Source organism: Pyrgilauda ruficollis, unplaced genomic scaffold (genome assembly GCF_017590135.1).
Source record: "Pyrgilauda ruficollis isolate IOZ18807 unplaced genomic scaffold, ASM1759013v1 scaffold68, whole genome shotgun sequence".
Classification (NCBI taxonomy): Eukaryota; Metazoa; Chordata; class Aves; order Passeriformes; family Passeridae; genus Pyrgilauda; species Pyrgilauda ruficollis.
In genome coordinates this window covers 1,597,219-1,617,056 of record NW_024528599.1, presented here as the reverse complement: position 1 = coordinate 1,617,056, position 19,838 = coordinate 1,597,219, and the positions used below count along the sequence as shown (strand labels likewise).

Genomic DNA, 19,838 nt, shown 5'->3' with positions numbered 1-19,838 from the left:
GTCGATGTAGTGCATTTATTTTGTGTAGCAAGCTGTGAGAGAGGAGGAGAGAAGTGCGGGAGATGAGCAAAGTCCGTCTTGATGAACTGTTATTCTTCTGTATCTATGCTGTGTTTTGTGCATTGTTTAGTTTTTCTGGCTTTGCTTGTTAATATATTGAGACAGCTCTTCGCAGCAACCTTCACGACTTATGTCAACACCTAAAGCATATACACGTGGGTATGAGATGATCAGCTAATTAATCAAGGAGTTAGAGACTTGCCAAATTACCATTTGTAATTTTGATTTCTAGTAAATACTGATGACAGGTTAGTTTGGTTACCTATAACCACTATCCACTTCAACAGTCTTCTCTTTTGCACATGAATTGGAGGAGAAGTATTGAAATCATATGCAGTGGTATACCCACAGGACCTGGGTTTATTCTCAAGCCTTGAATGCATCAGCCCTTCCATGAAATAGCTGTGAGTTAGGAGAGCATTCTGGGCATTGTCATGCAAATGAGGCCACCAAACATACCACTTTGCTTCAAAATTGAAGCATTTGCTCTGCAATGACAAGTAGCTTTTAAAACTGGAGCAGGGTTTTCTGAGCTAAGTGGGCAACCCCATCTATCCTCTGAGATCCACTTTCTAAAATAAGTACCCGTACATGAAGTCCTAATTCCACATCTGATTTCTCAGATTGGCACTTACTACATATCCATACATCTCCGTCACCATTTAGCCAGTCCAGTCTCATTCTGATGCAGATTAAGGTGGTCCTTTATCCTTGAGTATTGTCCTTCTCCCACAATCATACAATAAAAAAAAAAAACACCAGAAGATGCACATAGTACTGAGAAGTTGAGGTTGATCTGGTATTCAGCAACTCTTAAAGGCAAGGTCTCATGATACATTGCTTCAGCCAGTACAGATTTTAATTAATGCTACAGCAGCTTCTCAGCAGCCCTCAAGAATTTAGCCAGGAGGTTATGAGGGAAAAAACAAGTGCTCACCTGCCTCACAGTTCACAGAAAATACCTGTAATCAGAAACTATTTCAGTCTAGTTTTGGGACCAACTTCAGAAATGGTAAGAAGATGTGACATATTGTCACATTATTGTGACATTTGTGACATTGTTTTTCTCTCTCTCTCTGTAACAAAATCGGCACATCCCAAATGCTGCTTTTGGCTGTGTTTATGTAAAGGGGTGTAGAAAGAGCAACAGAGTTAAACATAGTGACTCAGGATAAGGTAGCTTTTAACCAGCATCCTAATGCCCATTACAAACCAGAATGGATTTCAGAACACTGGCATTGAATGATAAAGAATGAGCAGAATCCAGATTTTTATTTTTGTTTTAATCCAAAATTGTATTAATTGCTTTGTGACTCAGTGGGAATTTTGTCCATGCCCTGAATATGGACACAATTTTATTCCTAATCTCTGACCAGTGTTGTTCCATGTGCTGCACTGTGTTCCAAAGAGGTGACAAAGCTATAGGTGCAAATAACGGGTCTGTTATAGTAATGGAAGTACTTGATCTGCTGGCCAAGTCAGGATTCCTAGAAGGTAATGGAGACAGTGGGTACTGGATAGCTGCAGTGCTGGAACAGTCATGCTTCTCAAATCCCTTGTGGCCCAGTGTCAGTGGCATTGTCAGCGTGGTGCTGCATGATGCCTCAGCAATGGCTAATGGTTTCTCTACGTGCAGGTTCGGATATCTAATTCAAGGCATTCACATTTGAAAATGTAGATCCTAAGGACTTCACATCTTGTTAGGCCTTTTCAGACATGTATGTCTGGCCTCAGAAACAGGAGCTTTCTTGGGATGACTGGTTAAAGTTATGGAGAGACTTGCTCTCAAAGTTGAGTTTTCTGGTGTTTGCAGCACATTTAGATGGTACCTCAACTCTAGGAACCAAACTACCCTCAAACCATCCCAACATATAATTATTTAAATATTTGGGTTCAGATTCTTAATGTTGGTGTGAATGGATTCATAAAAGAAAAAGTGTTGAGAAAAAGCTACTGCAGTTGCCCCTCTTTTTTTGTTGTTGTTGTTGTTGTGTGTTAGCTACATTATCTCCCAGCCTCTTTTTGAGCAGTTATTTAAGTAAAACTTGGTGTTACATTTCCTTTTATTATGAATGCTATTTATACACAAATCGGAGAAGATCATGATGCAGCAAAGAACTTCTTATACTGCATAGATTGTGCAGCAAAATAGTGCTTTTTCAGCATTACATGCCTCAGTGAGGAATGTTTTGCTGTTTTAAATCTCATCATTATGAGAAGAATTTATTATCTGGATACAGAGATTTTACTGAAAACTATTGAGCTAGGCTGTTGTCATCTAACTGAAAATGAAATCATGTTCATGATAGTTAGAAAAAGGGATTAATGAAAAGCCCACATTATACATACTGTTTACGTAGAACCTCAGAGATCTTCTTTAGCAGTTAGAACATGGTCGTGTTCATTTTTGCTTCCTTGCCATGGGACAATCCCAGAAATTATGGGCAATCCTTTTCCCTTCTGCACTTAAACTCCTTGTGTACAAACATGATGCAAAGTGAAGATGGTTAAGGTTTGATGGAAATGAAGCACATGGTGTGACAGGCCATCTGTGCCAGCTTTATGAAACAGAAGTGCCTGGTATGATCATCCTTGCCTTTTGTTCCACATGACGCCTCTCAAGCCAAGGGTTTGTGAACGCTGCTGGCAGAGTCCACAAACCTCTATTTATCTGACTGCTTCCTCTCCTGTGCTGTTGGTTCTCAGTTGCACTGCAAGCTTCCCTGCCCCCACAACTCCCTTTACCCAGCCCTTTTCCCTAGATGAATCTGAGGTAGAACCTCCTAGCAATTTTCCAAGGTTTTGGGCTCAAAGACTAAAGTAATTTATTTTTGAATTGCAGATCAAACATAAACTGCAAAGAAGCATTTAATCAGTTAGGAGAAACAAGGGTATGGCTTGTTTAAGTCCCAGAATCCATAAACCTGTAATGATTTTATTATATTGGTGTCAGTTTTCATTATTTTCATAAATGGGTGTTCCCTGCTTAATGCACGATATTTGCATCTGATGAACCAACGAGTTTAAACATGGTTTGTTTTAATGCTTTGTGAATTTGCATCCAAATTCATCAGAAGTAATTCTATTTGAAATCACACAGGGCTAAACACAGTGGTTGTAAATCCATTTGAATTGAGATGCCAGAATCAGCCCATTAATCTACAAATCTGCAATATAATTTTTGTATGGTTGGTGGGCTTCTGGTCTGTTTTTTCTTGATGAGGCTGTGGGGATACCAAGTGCATGTGTGGGAGGGGAAGTGTTTGAGGAGGTTGTGATAAATTGACCAAGTGGGAGTGCATCTTTGTTATGGAAACCAGCCCATGAAAGGCCAGAGACCATGGTTGGAGCATGTCTGTCACTGCCACTTGAGGTAGTTGCACGAGGAGAAAGCAAGTCTGTCAAACAAGCAGATTCCCCGGTATTTAGGATGATAGAGATTGGCATCAGCACCTTCCATTCAGTCTTCAGAGTGTCAGAGTTCACCCAGAGCTTGAAGTAGTGCTATAGCCTACATTTAATATTTTAAGTCCTCTTGCTAAACACTCTGTTACCTTGGATTTTTCTGTGGTCTGTTGTTAAAAAGGGAATGAATAAATGCAGCAAGGGTCACCTCCAACAGAAACAGGCTGGTTTTGGAAGGAGTGGAGGGGGCTGCACTATAGCAAACAGTCCTTCATTTCTTGAAAGCTGTAGAAGAAATCTGTGCTTCTTTCAGAGAAAATGGAGAATTAGTTTAATTTCTGTGTTCTTAAATAGACTGAAATGTCTGAAATTAAGATGTTTGTTTAAACTAATAGTTACCAGATTTGAAGATGAATATATCATTTTCTGAGAGTGCAAAAGAATGTCTGTATGAGAGGGATTACTCTCTAAGGAGAAAGGTTTATCAACAACATTTTCCACACTACACATACCTCTGAAATGTAACAATGAAGTTTTGGAGAAAACTATTTAAAGAAAGTAAATAATACGTGTTAAAAATACAAAAATGCTTAGTCATCCATAATATACATTAACTTTTCTAAAGGAATGTATTCATTCATTTATTTAAATGGGTGACAATTCAAAATGGAATTCAGCTGATACATTTGAAAATATTGATGTAATTATTTTGCTTAGTTATAATCAAGCTTAATTCAGTTTGAGAGATATGTGTTTGGCTGAGGGCAAAAGTGATATTTAATTAAGTTTGTGTCTGCCTTCCTCTGGGAACTAGCTGTCCTGGTTTGGCCCTTGTGAAGCTGAAATGCAGGAATCTATGTCCCTGTTTTGAATGGCTTGGACTGGAGCTAACAGGGTCCAACTTAGAGCCGTGCTTAGCATTAGCTCTATGCTTAATTCCCAGAAGTCTAACTACAGGCCCCTTCTTCTGCACTTGCAAGAATTGCGATGAGCAGGAAGTCTGCCATCTGACATCTGTGAAATGAGCTGGTAGGCTTGAGTCTTTTTCATAATGAACCAGTTTCCATCTCATAAAATTCTGTAATTGCAGATGGTATCAGTGGACACGTATGACAATCTCAGCAGAGATTGCAGCCCGGCATTCCTCATTATAGGATACATGGACACTGAACTCCTCTTGTGGGGTTGAGTCATTGACAGGGCATTATCAGGAAAATTGCAGTGATGTGACTAGAGCTTCCCGGTGGGTAAATGGAGTACCTCAACTCTTGGAGTTGACAATAGGCTCTCCTAAGAAATGATAATGCAGTGATTAAGATTTAAAACTGGGTCTCAGCACACCTTGGAATTCTTCTGTGACCCTGGCAACACACTTCTTGTTGTTTTTCACTTTTCTGCCTGAAAAGTTAGTATAATGCTTTTTCCATTTTTATGGTGTTATTTAGTGATAAATATGTTACCAATTGTGAGCAATTCACGAGATACAGTTTTAGATAGATGCTATTAGATTTTAAGTCTGTTCTGTTCAGTTTGCATTTGCATGTTCTTGTGCCTAGCTCTAGTGGAAAGCAGGCCAATTTTATTTTGCTTCCTAATTCTGTATTGAGGAAATCAGCTTTATGCAAAAATACCTAAAAATCTTTTATAAAATTCACTCTATTGTGAGAGGCCCTAGAAAAAATAACATGAAAGAAGAAAAACATTAATTTTGAACTTCTTTTAGCTTGTTGTTTTAGACATTGGTATAATTTTTGTTCTGTCTGTGTACATTTTCATATGTGCATTTTCTTTTTATAAAGAAAATAATATTCAAATATCTTTAAAGTCTTTTTATTTCAGTAGAAGCACTTGAAAAATGTTTTAAGGGTACTTGGAGCCTTAAAGAAAGAAAGAAATGGTGGACCTCAGTGGGTTTTGGAGCACTGGAGCATATCCCAAAAGTTATAGCGACTGAATCTGTAATGCCTACCTGTGACTTGCAGCAGCTGCTTCAACCTGTGATGCCATGGGCTGCTCCCAAACTCTGTAATCTGCACAGACTTGAAATAACAAACCACAACGAGTCCTGGCAATTGGTCTGTTCCATACCAGAAGTTAGAAAACTCTGAGCTCACTAAACTACAGTAGCTGGAAAAAGAGTAAGAAATATTTTTTTAAAAGGGAGCTGAAATAACCTTTTAACAAAAGTGTCAGCAGGAGCCATTAGTTTCTTAGTGCTTTTGAAAATCAGATCTTCCAGATATCTCGCTCCAGGCTTCTGGGGTTGGTTTTTTGTTTGGGGTTTTTTGGGGTTTTTTTGGGGTTTTTTTTTTTTTTTTGGTTTTTTTTTTTTTTTTTTTTGGTGGAGATGTTACCTGGTCTCCATTTTGTCAAATATCCCAAGCTTTACTGCTTTCGTAGAAATGATCATGAATTCCTCTGAAATTTTGTCTACTGTAGAAAAAAAATGTGAATTAAGTTCCAGCAAGAGTAAAAAAGTGCTTGGCTTCATTCGTGCTGTCGCTAAGGGTGCTGTACCAGGTCCTAGGGATGATGGCATTCACAGCAGAATGATGGCATTCACTGCAGCATGCACCATGCTACAGACAAGTGAACCATGGTGTTTTCAAACCACCTGACATCTTTTAGTTAGCATGGTTTTAAGCATTACTTGCCTTTGGTTGGAGACAGACATAGATAATAAATTTTTGAACAAGTGCTTTCAGAATTGAGAACTAAGTAGCATTTTAAAATATTTTAGATAAATATGCTCATTATTTAATTTTAAAATATTCACTCTTTTCCTAGTCTAAGTTGGATCTCAGGAGGGAAAAAAATTAAAAGAGCTCATGAGATGACCTGATAGAGTGGCAGGGGTTGTTTACTAATCCATATTTGACTAGGATTCGTGCTTCATATGATTGACAGTCATTGTAAGTTCTTTGGGTATTAAGACTTAAGGCACCACAGTCTTGAGTGAACTTTAGTTCAGAATGGAGATATTTACAAAAGTTATCTAAGTAGTTCCTGCAGAACAATGCTTTTCACTGAATTATTCTGGAATATTATGGATTTGCAATATAAATGGTGATGGGCTGGGTTAAGTCATACTCTTAACTATCGTACAGTCTATTTATTCCATCTGGGAGCTTCATCACCCTGGCATGTAAAAGTGGATGAGGAAGCTGAATTAACTTTCCATTTCTCACCATGTCTAACCATCTTCCTGCAGTATGACATGAACATTCTAGTCTTTCATCAAAATAAGATTATGCTTATCAAATAGGGACAAAAAGTTTCCTCCCTCTCGAGCATTTGCAGATTATGTAGCCAGAATATCTGCACTTTCAATATTTCAATATTTCCATTCAAACTTTCAATATTTACATTCAAGTCAAACTCCTAACAGTTCTTGTTTTACTATTCTGAATATTCTTTAGTTAAGATCTCTCTTCTAGAAGATCAATACATAACTTAGTTGTATCTGTACCAGAACAATGTGCAGCAGATGTGCCTTTGAATGTGCAATTAAAAATTGCTTTGGCCTGTTTTCTTTTCCTGTTTTACATTTCATAAACTCATATGTAATTTGATGAACACTGTCATTCTTTAAATTTCTTCAGCATTACAATTCTCAAGGGACTTGTCTCTCATTGAATATAATTTTTGCATATTTATTTTTTCCACAAGTGCTAGTATGCAGTAGCACAAGTTTGGTCTTGCATTATTATTTTCTTATTTACTTATGCTATATTCTGGTTTTCTTTGTATTGATGTTCACACTTCCAGTTTGGCATTAGCTCCCTGTGTTATCTAAAAGCTGTTGATTTCTACCTCTAGTTAAGCAACAATTTAGGTAGCCTTGTCAACAGAGTAATTATTCAGCTCTTGAACACACAGCTTTGCAGCCAAGTGCTAGCAACATGGTAAGGAGGTTCTGAGCCCTTTGGGAGAGCTGCAGTTCAACAGATTACTTTGCATCTCCCATGCAGCCCAGGCACATAGACCATCTTGCAGTTCCTGCATCAGCAGTGTTCAGTGACAGCCCAGAAAGTGCCAGCTTTGGTATCTTCTGTCTCGCTTTACCTACGTCCTGCCTTGTGCTTTCTAACACTGGAAGTGGAAGACCGTTCATTTAAGTGCTACTCTATCCATAGTACTGAAAATATATTTCTGTCAGCAGAAGGGTCAATTACAGAACAGTTCTTCCTTTGAAAATATTTTGGAAACATGTTGCTTCTATCCTTCACCAGAGGTGAATCATGAAAAGAAGACTTTGTCATGAACTTGACCCTTGAAAGTGGTATAAAAGTTACCCATCTCTCCAGCGTCTACATACCTACCTATCTAACCTCCCAGAACCAGCAAGTACTCTTGCTTCATGCTTCCTAAATAATCCCAGCATTACTGCAAGACCTTTTTCACTCTGAGGTGAAAAATTAGCATGTTTTCTGACACTCATCACTTTGGGCATGGTAAGCCTTGATGTTGTCAAGTGCCTCAGGAGGAGTGAAGGGCAGCAAAGGGGAAGCCCTGTGCATTGAAACTGTCCCACATATAACCAGCCCTATTCCTTCCTCTTCATATGTTGTCATGTTGCACTGAGACTGACTTTTGGGGTGGGAAATCTGATGTCAGAAGTTTGGGAGCTGCCTTCACAATTAATTCACCTTCATCTTAAGCCAGGTACCACTGAGGAGACAGCTGTACTCATGGCTGATCCTGTGTTGTGATTGTACATGTAAGGCTGAAGCGTCTAATCATGTTGGGTTTTTTTCCAAAACACAGCTTGGCGTGACCTACAGCTTTCAGACTAAATTATTGTAGTGCTCCTTTCGAGCTGTAGGTCTGTTGTGAAAATACATAAACATTATTTGCCACTGGCATTACACTTGATGTTGTAAAAGCAAAGAAACAGATCTTTCTCCACTGAAAACCTGTAAAGTGAAAGCTATAAAACCCTCTTCCCTTTTCTTCTGGAACTGGTTGTAATGCTCTCTTCCTTACACTCTGCCAGACTCTGCGGCTTAACTAAATGCATGTCACTCCTCCAGTTTTCTTTCCTGTATTCCCAAGCAGGTGAGAGACTAAAAGTAAAATATCAACTGTATGTCAGTGCCTAGATAAAAAGCTGCAAAATTAAGTTATGAAGCTTGCCCTTTTTAGCAAAATCTCATATTGGGCCAGTATAGTTTCTTCCTCGTGACAGTTTATTGCTTCTATTCGTACAAATCAGGGATCATTCCAGTATGCTTTTGATGAAGTCCACAAAAGAGAGCACGCTCATCTCCTCCAATGTTTTGGACATTGAAAACAGTATTTTTTTCCAAGTAAGATAATGCATTAATTGCTTCACTTAGTAGATGAGCATTAGCTTTTGATATAAGCCATCCCTTGGACTCCTGACACTTTGCATGCTGGGCAGTCTTGTCCTTGAAGTTACTGTAGTGCACAATGATCAGAACTTACTGCTGATGTTTTGTTAGCATTTACCAGCAGTGTCTTGGCAGCGGGTGACCTCCAGTACTGTCTCTAAACATTTTCAATTTACAGACTCAAGAATTTTTGCTGCCTTTGCCTCTCATTCTTTTGAGGAGGTCAGCCCTTTATGAATTTGCCACAAGAAAGAAGTTCAGAATACCCTATATACTTAAACAGCTTAATAGGAATATAGCCGCAATGAACACACGACATACAATTCATTTTAATATTTATAGAAGAAATTCATGTTGTTTTAAGTGTACACAAGCAGCTGCTGTCATTTGGCTATGAGCAGATGTTAGACCTCCGAAAGCTTCACTGATAATTAAAATACTAACAGTTAGTGTTTTACCCCAGCTGCAGGTTCTGTTTACTGTAAATTTGATTTTAATGGTGCCTCTGTGCAGTTATTGAATAGAGGTTTGTTTTCTACTATACATGCAAAAGTGTCTACAATGAAGACAAATGGTTATTTCTCATAATTTACTCTGGAAAGATATGAATATAGCTGTAACATAGTTGAATTTGTAAATGAAATACAGATATGACTATCACATTTGAAATGGTAGTTTCTGCTGTCTTAACTAACAAAAAGGACTAGGGAAACTTACTATCTGTAGTTATTCCCAAGCATTCCTCCTAAAAACTGCTGTGCTTTTTATATGGGTTGAGATGTGCCCTCAAGCAAAGAACAGGTGCTTCTTTTTACTGAAAGGTGCATAAATCAGAATAGATAAACACAGAGAATCACGATACTCATAGTTGATAGGTATGCCGAAGAATACAATTTCTGCTTGATCATTTAATAGCATGATGTTTTATTTTGGGTATCCCTTCCAAGTGTCTGTTCTCTTTTTTTTTCATATATGTACATCAAACATTAGGGAAGGCCAGCCATTCTCAGAATTGTTAATCCCAAGGGCCTGATTATGCAAACACAATGCATAATGCAAGCAACCATGTTTAGTCCCTTTGAGACTATTGAGGCTAACTATGGCAGTAAGCATTACTCTTGATAAATAAATGTTTATACAACCAGGATCTGAATGTATATATTCTTGAAAAACAAAAACTTCTGCTGAGATAACAATGACAAAAAGGTTTTTTCCTTTTTTTGACAAAACCGTTAGTGCCTGGCATTAGACCTATTTCAGAAATCCAGATCATTTTCCCTATGAGCAGAGCTTCGGGGTTTTTTCCCCTGATTCTTCTCATATTAGTGTGTTATTTTTCATATTATATTGTATGTTCTATCTGCCTAAAAAACAGAAATGTCTGGTTTGACCAAGCACAACCAGAACCCCTTGAAATTTGGATTCTGATTTAGAAGCGCTAAAAATGCACTCTCCATTTGCACTGCAGGGGATAAAACAGAAAGAGAGCATACGAGCATCATCAATGTCAGTTGTTCCCAAACTGAGGGCCAGAGTAGTCTTTGAAGCTGGACTGCCAAGAAATGTCCAGACTGGCTATCCTCATCTCAAGCTGCTAAATTGCACTGGAAGACATAGCTGAAATACTCCAGATGCATTCCTGATGCTGCTTGCCCGTGTAGGTAATTGCTGCATATGCCACAGAGAGGTTTTTGCTCACACATCAGAGCTGAGAAGAGCAGCCTGCATGGTGGCAAGCAGGTAAAGAGAAAAGTGGTTTGCAAGTAAACCAGTTATTCTGCAGGTTCACACTGTACATGTTTGCCACGATCAGTGGAAGTTTTGGTATGTATATTTTTTATTTGCATTCTGTCTGTAACACTGTGCTCTATAGTGTTCATTTTTGACCTTGAGTGCAGGAAAAGAGAAACTGAAATTTTTTCTAGAGAAGGCCTTTTCCCAAAGGTTAATTAGACACTGAAGTGAAACTAAACCAAACCAAACAAACTGCCTAAACACCCTAACTGAACAGCTTGGCTATTTAATTTGGTGGTTGTCTTTTTCTTTTGTGTCTTTTTGTGGCTGTTGACATAGTTCTGTAAGATGTGGAAGGTAAAAATAGCAAGCAGGAAATTTCAGTCTTTTTCAAAAGAAAAAATATTACAAGAGTACTTTCTTTCACATTTTTAGAAAGCTAAAGGACATCTGCTGCTTTTTAAGATACCTGAAATGTTAAAACTTCATCCTTTATTCAAGCACTTCTTAGAAGACCTTGAAGTTTCCAAACATGATTGAGTGGTTAAGGACAAAACTAGAAGCTAGGGCTGTTTTGAGTTTCAGCATTGAAACATGACATTACTGGATTTTTAAGTATAAAATAAACTATGAACATTATTTGAGATTTTTTGTTGGGGTTTTTTTTCAGTAATGGTATATTGAAAGGGGGGAAAAATGAAGCCTTGTTGTATTGGTTTCTCTTGAGATTTATGTAATTTGTGTCAGTGGTGGAATTTTTTTATGTCTCTTAGGGAGATGGTAAAGTCCCCTATAGGTATACTTATTTGTATTGCTTTACAAATATTTGCTGCCTTTGTGGACATAATAGTCGTAACTGGGCCATTTTGGGTTGCTGATTTATTTCACTTCTCGGTTTGACCCATCATATTTTCTTTCCTTCAGCAGTAGACATGAATGAAATGAGCCTTCACAACCTCTTATTTACTAGCTTAACTAGCTGGTTTAAAAAATGCTGACCTTTTACACCGCTTGCACATAAAAGTTTGCAAATGATAAAGAACAATTTTTACTATGGTCAAGGAAAAGAGATCTGAAAAATGCATCTTATTATTATGGCCTCTGAAAATCAGAGAATCCCAAATTATGCCACAGTTCTTAGACCATACTTAATTAATTGAAGTAGAGGTAGATCATTACAAAAATAATTGAAAGAAAACAGAGCAGAAACTTGTAACTTTATGAAGGCATAAGTTATATTACTTTATGAATTGGAGAAGTGTACTTACTGTACCATTCAAAATATTGTATTGCTGCCATGTAGACAATAACTTTTAAAATAAGAAAATCAGTAGTTTCTTCAAGTGACGTTAGACATAAGGCAATTTTTAAAAATCTTTTAAATTCCTTACAGATTGCATTTAATTGAAGGAAAAGATGTTTCTTTGCATTCACATTATTTAATATTCGTTGCATTTTGGCAGATACAAAATGTTTGTTTGTGTCAATAAATAATATACCTAATGACCAAAGTATGAAAAATTAAGTGTTGCTGAATAGGGGACTATAAATCAGGCCTCCTAGAACTTTTACAGAAAAGGAAAAATAGCTGTTTTAAGCTAGCTGTGTAAATGCAGATCATTTCCGTCGTCATAATAGATTATTTCATTTATGACTTACTGCTTTGTCCTAAAGGTGCTCCTTGTGAAGGATGTCCTCAGCCCAGCCTCACCACACACAGCCGCTTGCTGCAAGTTTTGGGGAAGGATTAGAATTCTAAAGAGGCTGCTGGCTGAGAGCAAGGTGGTGCTTTACATATAATATTAGCCCAGACTTTCCTCACGCGTTACGCGTCTCTTTCTGAGACAAGTCTCCTTAATGCCATCTTTATCTGCTACACGATGCATGAAATCTACTTTCTGTTTTAGAACTGCAGCTGACCCCCGACCCCTCGAGTGGCGCCACAATGTGACCTTTCTATTGTCATCAGCTTTCATTCTCCTGAAAATTCTATGAATTTTTATTACAAGTTTTTTTAAACCAAGCTGAGGCTTCAACAAATTACTTGACACAGATGAGATGAAGTTGTTGAAGTAGTGTTAGATAAGTTTTACAGCCAGCATGTGTGCTGCTGAAGAGTACAAAGCCAGTGTCCTACAATGTCATACACCAGTAACTGCTGAGCCTACTATTGGATAAATACATCATTTTATGGAACATTGATTGTTCTATAAACCCAATGGAGTATTATGCTCTATGATCAAACCATTTAGATTGTGTGTAGAGCACAGAAAATGCCATATTCAGGATGGTACTAAAAGTGCCATTTGTGTATTTTATGGATGTCATTACGGGGGAAACTTCTCTCTGTAGGCCCTGTTTACTGCAAAATTTTTTAGTCTGTAATGACATTTTTCATTCACAACGTATGCCTTCAAGAGAGGGGGCCCTTGTTTTATTTGTTTCATTCGAGTTTACTGCACAAATCCTGTACATTTTAATTAAATGTAAGCTTAACAAAAGAATAAGGTATTTATTCTGCAGGGAACAAATGATGACAGTAACAAAAGAATAAAACAGACACACAAAAGGAAGTCAGGTATTGAGTAAGAGAGAGGGGAAAAGGTACTAAGCCCTATTTCTAGTTTCCCAGACACACATTAAACATCAAAGCATTTCTTTTAGCCCTATTTCAGGAGTTTGTGGTCTCAGAGAATTAAAATAACCTGTGAATATGGATTTAATGTCTAAAATATCCTGACATTTTCAAATAAAAAACTAACAGTCGCTCAGGACTCCAACTGATAAATAATGGCTCTGCTGAAATGACAGACTTCTTGGAAAGAAACCAATTCTCTGATCATTGCACCCCTAGATATGAAACACCTCCTTACAAATTGTCTGAATATGAGCTCTTGTATCATTATATTTTGTCATTTTAATGCCTATTTGTGTATCTTTTTAATTTGCAATGACATGCAATCAGCAACAAGTCCACTTTTCCCAATATTAATGTGGGCTTGTATTGCAGCTTATGTTTGCCGTGTCAACCAACACTTACCCCTTCTCTTTAACTGTTAAGAGGGGGCGAGAGGCAGGCTGGGTTTACTGGGACAACATGGTTTGTTGCTACATACAGTCCAATAATGTGACATGTTCCTTAAATGCATAAAAATTCCTACTAATGTTGTGTTGGATTCCAGTGCTTCATTATAAGAATAGCAGCTAAGCCTCAAAATCTGTTGTTTTCTAAATACCTTCCCTACTTGGCTTTTCACTGTTGAAACAAAAGAAAACCAGTAAAATCTGCAATTCATATTTACCATGAAAAATCACTAAAATTGAAGTTGATGTTCCCAGTAAATTCTTGGTCATAGTCCAGTTAAAATTTAAAGTTACAGTAGATTCACATTAGTTTAAATGACACTTGAACTTCTACACAGCTCAACATTAATTCATTATAGTTGAAATGGAAGAATCTTCAGTGGGTGAATCTTTTACAATCTGATTGAGGCTGTTACATTTTATAGGAGCCATTTTTCAAAGCAGTACTGACAGCACTCGAAGTTATTAAATTGCTGAATCAAAAGATGGACCTGCAATCGCATTTATGAACTGTGATGGAATAGCTGGGGTTGCGCTGAGCTGAGGTTAAGATGTTGGTGTAGTTAAGCTTCATCACACCCCTTACTGACAGCAGTATTTACCCATGTAGTTTACTTTAATGGTCAGGAAGTGGCTTAACTCACCTCTGGATTCAAATAGATTAAGTAAGCAGTCAGAATGGCATAATTATCAGTGCTGCGAGGGATTCACCAGATAGCTCCTCACCCAGGAGACTTCCCATACAATTGCACAGTAAAGACTGGAGTTGCATAGATTCACAGGCATGGCATTTATTTGAGGAGATGAAAACAGGGTGAATTTCCTTTTTCTTTCCCTTCCCCAGACCAGAGCCTCTCCCCAATACACAGATTCTGTGTCCTTATTAAATTATTATGATCTTTAGAGAAAGATATCATGATTTTAGTGTATGTGCATGTGAAAATTATCATTGTAGAGTTATTTTGATTTTGAAATCCAGTAGAAAATGCATGATTTGTGGAGTTATTTTGATTTTGTGCCACATCATTGGCAGGCTCCTCTTTTATCTTGTCAACAAAGCAAGATTCCTGAGAGAATTAATTACTTATACTCTATTACAAAATGTGGAGGATAATTGTCATTTTATGTTGATTTCCCCTTCCTACTTTTCTGCTCTTTTGGGGGTCATGTGAATGTCAGTGCCTACAGAGAGCACAGAAAAAGGGGGAATAAGAACAAGCTGTATACCACAGTAAGCTTACTTCTTGCTTAATACCTGACAAAATGTACTACAATTGCATGGGCCAGATTTTTATGCAGCATCATCTGCAAACACTCTAATGGTTTAAATTGTTAATTTTCTATTCCAAAGAAAATTTAAAAAACTGTCTTGCAAACTAGGAAGAAGAAAGTTGTATGGCGTCAGTATAGATTTGTGAAGGTGATTTGTAGCCTTTCAGCTTGACAAAATTACTTCTTTGTGCTTCACAGTGCAGTTCTCCACCAGAAGCTCTGTAATTGAAAAAAGAATGGATGGATGGATGGATGGATGGATGGATAGATAGATAGATAGATAGATAGATAGATAGCAGTATAAGACCTTGGTCTTTTAATTATTGATGTTATTTTGGAATTTTAGCTTGATATGTGTCTTAACATAGCAAGTTGCTAGAATCTGCAAGGCACCAAGTATTCAGTCTTGGAGTAAATCAGCTTCTAAGTGTGAACTTTACCTTTAAGCAAATGAGTCTGTTTTTTAGAGCCCATTTTAATTCTCTGTGGGATCAGGGTCTGACAGCTCTATGCTTTGAAATGAAAGAGCCCCCTTAGACCAGCTTTAGTATAATTTTCTTGGTCTCTTGAGTTCAATGAAGCACATTGTTCACTAGAACTGGCTTGGAAAGTACAGTGCTAGCCTGAAATTTCACTTTAAGTGTTGCTTTCTTTTCTTGCCTGTTTTTATCCCAAGCAAGCCATGGCATATCTATTTGCATTAGTGGTAAGAAGCTACACCTGTTATTCCAGAGATGTGATTTCATTTTGTGTAGGTGAATTTAAACTGGACTGTGGATATGGGCAGTTTCAGCAGCATGGACTTAATCAGCCTTCCCAAGGCCCATCTGTCATTAGACCCTCGCCTTGTTTGTAATGTCCAGCACCCATTCTTCTCTCTGTGTGCACAGGTTGTATCCCACAGCTTGCTCCCAGCACACGGAGGAGCTTCCTGGGTGCTTCTGGAGGGCACTGCCATGGGGAGACAGAGAGGGATAGAGATGTCCTTCTATGGACATCCACAAAGCTGGCCACAGGGTCCTCTCCTTTATATCTTCCCAAAAACATGTAGGTCATGCTTGGAGGGTGATGGCCTTGAGTTTGTACAGCCTTGGGCACCATTTGCCTTGCTGAAGCTTTATTGTTAGTGGTGAGAATTGAGAAGGAAACCTTCAATGACACAAAACCAAACTGGGTGGCACAGCAAGCAGCTGGAATATGGAGGTTACAGGCATTATAGTTTGTTAATTGATTTCATGCAGAAATAATTAAGATATGTAATTGGGGGTTCTCTGGGTTAGATTTTTGTAGAATATCCTACTTAGGGTAAGAAAACTACCGAGTGTTTTCACTACCAGGTGAGTGACTGAGTCAGTCACACGAGCTGGAGAAGATGCTGGATGGAAAAGGAAGTGGAAGACGATGGCATCAAAATGACAGCATGCCAATGACCTCACTAACAAAAGCAGGGTATTAAGAAGATCAGTCACAGTTTCTCACACTAAGATATGTTTAATGTAACATACAATCCTAAAATTTATTACTGAATTGCTGAAATATCACCAATAGGATCTTCTATAAAAGATACGGCTTTTAACTGTATACTGTATTCATCTGGGCTTTTTTTTTACAGAATATTTTTGAAAACACATTTAAATTGTTAATAAGCTGCAGCATTGTTACACTCAGCAATTATTTCAACCTGTAAATATGTTATTTGGAAAACATGCAAATTGGTTTTGTTCATTTGCTCATTTTATCTATGTTTTCTGTCAATGAAATCTAAAAATTGTCAGGGAATTTTTTTCCATTTAGCTACAATTTGTTACAGTAGTGAACTGATACTTGCCATGATACCATGTTAACAGCGTATTTTGTCTTGTAGGCATTGTGTCCAAGTCCTATGAGTGCCGACTGAAGGGGCAAGGAGCAACCTTTGTGGAAACCACGAGCCCTTTTACCGCGGCAGCACTGGGGGAGGTTTCTCCAGTGAAGGAGAAGGCCTTTCAGGGCAGCAGAAGACAGCCGCAGTCCCCTGAGGAAGTTCAGCAGTTCATTATCATTCAAGGATACGATGGTGACTTCGCCATCGACGCTTCCGTGGAAGAGACAGCAGCGGCCACCCTGCAGACGCTGGCGATGGCGGGGCAGATGGCCAGGGTGGTCCACATTACGGAGGACGGGCAAGTCATAGCCACAAACCAAAACAGCTCCCACGTGAGTAGTGTGGTTCCTGAGCAGATCCTTACAGAGCAGTTAGCAGATGGTGCCACACAGGTGGTGGTGGTTGAAGGAGCGGGAGCTGACATGGAGGAGGCCGTTCAAATAGATGCCGTGCCTGAGTCCAGCAGCACGGTACTGCAGCAGATAATGCGACAAGAAGTTTTAGATGCTTCTGAGGCTACAGTCCATCCTCCGGAGTCCTCCTCAGCATTAGATGCCCTGCTTTGTGCTGTGACAGAGCTGGGTGAAGCGGAAAACAAATCCGAACTCCTTGACAGATGCAGGTCTGGTCACAAAGACTTCTTGCAAATGCCGAACCCAGAGATGCCCAGCATTCCCAGTGATGCAGAGGGACAAGAAATACAAATGTTCCATGAAGTTCAGGAGACTCAGGAAGATACCAAACCTATGGAGGTAGTGACACGGGTCATGCACCCATCGGCTATAATTGCATCTCAGGAGAGAGCTCAGGCTGCCTTCAAGAACATGGTGCAAGGAGTGTTGCAGTTTGCTGTGTGTGACACAGCTGCGGCCGACCAGCTCATGAAAGAAGGTGTCACCCAGGTCATTGTAAATGAGGAGGGGACTGTGCATATGGTAGCTGGAGAAGGTTCTCAGATAATTATGCAGGAAGCTGGTAGCCACACGCTCAGTGTGCAGAGCGAACACATGGATTTAGTGGAGTCGGATGGGCAAATATCACAGATCATTGTCAGCGAAGAATTAGCTCAAGCCATGGCTCAGGGTTCTGATGGTGACTTCTCTGAAGGTGCAACACACTACATCGTCACAGAATTGCCAGACATGCAGGATGAGCCTGGTGTGTACTCACACACTGTGATAGAGACAGCTGGGTCCCAAGACATTCTGCAGGCTGGTACTGCTATAAAAGCAGAAGCTGTAGCCCCTGATAGAGCGAGAGAACAGTTAACAAGCATGGTCATTTATACAGAGGGTGGCTCACAGGTAATTGAGGGCCAGAGAGATTATAACAAAGTACAAGAAGCATGAAGAGCCTCACTTGTAGGCTGGGTGCAGAGCAGAGCTGGATATTACCAGAATCATGGAGGCACTGTATTCCTGGAACGCTTTCTGTAAAGCCTTCTCAGTAGAACCTCCTCCAAACCAGGTAACAAGTACATGTCCTGCTAATAGGAGGAGTTCCCTGAAGAGGATAATACAATTTTGTTACAATAGCTCTAAGAAGTATTATATGTGATTATTATACAACAAGTATACTAGGGTACAAAACAGGATAAAAAGCCTCCTGCCCAAAGTAGAAATTGTTCTGTTCAGTGCTTTCTTTGTTGATGTTTTTGTCTTAATGTTGTTTTATCTCAGGGTAATTCCCTGCCTTCTGTCATTTTTGTATAACATAATCACAGGAGTAAAATAATTGCACTTACATGTACATTTTGTGAACAGATGAATATGCAAAAAAATATAAACCCCACAATAACAAGGTGAACAGGTAAGCATACATACGATATGGGGTGCCCTTCTTCATTTTAAAGTAGAACAGGTGACATTTTGCTTTCTAAAATCTTACTTTAAAACATGCTCGGCTAAAAATATGTCATCAAAATACAGATTTTTTTTGCATCTAAAATGAAAGTTTTCATAGTACTTTGCTCTTTCATGAGCACATTAGACTTTCCCTGAAGAAGAGCTCAAAAAAGCTACACTTCAGAAAATCCTTGATTATACATATTTGGGAAGAAGAACTTGATGCCTGTAACTTCCACTTAATTTTAGATGAGAGTCCTACATAAGAAATGTGCATTTTTTGAAAAAAATATTGTCACTGTCAGTGTTTTGCTTTTCTTATAACTAGTGCTTCATATAAATACCACTTTGCAGTTCATTTTGTGAGCTACTTCTCAAATGTTAGGAGGATTTTTAAAGAAAATTCTGACATTGACATTAACAAGTAGGGGGAAAAAAAAGGTGACCTTGTATTTCTTGCTTAGTCCAGAATGTCAGTTATTTACTTGTGGATATACTGCAATTGTTCAATGCAAGTTCATGTTGAAAAAATTTGTTTCATGATAAAACTGCTTCTGTTTCTTTAGAAAAAATGTAAAATATAAACTGGCAAGGTTTGGGGATTTTTTTTTGTCTTTCAAATAAAATGTTAGCATTAAAATGAAGCATCATGATTTTTAATATTAAACAATAAACAGAACTGGCATTCAGCAGGAGCAAACGAATGCTATCTGTTATGTCTGTGCATTTTCTCTTTTCTCTTTTCCTTTCTCTAGCTTGCTAGATAGATAAAGATAAAAGAATCTAATTTCTGAAGTGTGCCTCATGCATGCTTAATATAATAGTGTAAGTGTTTAGGGTATAAGCCATGCTGACTCTAGAGATAACTGGGTTTTCTATCATGTTTAATATCTTAAAATTATCAACTGTAAGAAAGTTGGGGTGGGGTAAAACAATAGTTCCTTCCTGAAGCAACTGCTTAAAAATGTATTTTCTGATAGAGCTGCTGAGAAAAGGTGCTTCGTTCTGGGGCTATAAGATCCTGCTGCCTCTTCATCTCTTATTATTATTATTTTTCAAATTTTGTTATTTTCCAAGAGTTGAGGTTGTGTCTTTGTCAAAGCCCCAAAAAAGTAAATTTCAAGTTAGACATCAAGATTCATAATTAGGCGAGTTTGACTTGCTCATCTTTCTTAAAAGTGACAGGCTGTTCACTTACTCTTAAATACTGTCTTCAGCAAA

At 38.3% G+C, this 19,838-nt stretch overlaps 1 protein-coding gene across 5 annotated transcripts in view; it reads left to right on the top strand.

Annotated features, from left to right (window-relative positions):
• ZNF407 (zinc finger protein 407) overlaps positions 1-19,321 on the top strand; it is a 333,732-nt gene extending 314,411 nt beyond the window's left edge. For all 5 annotated transcript variants that reach the window (XM_041484804.1, XM_041484806.1, XM_041484807.1 and 2 more), the window contains one exon: positions 16,774-19,321. In XM_041484804.1, coding sequence (XP_041340738.1) covers positions 16,774-18,122 — 1,349 coding nt within the window. In that variant the 3' untranslated portion in view covers positions 18,123-19,321. The remainder of the gene's footprint in view (positions 1-16,773) is intronic.
• Positions 19,322-19,838: the final 517 nt, after the last annotated feature.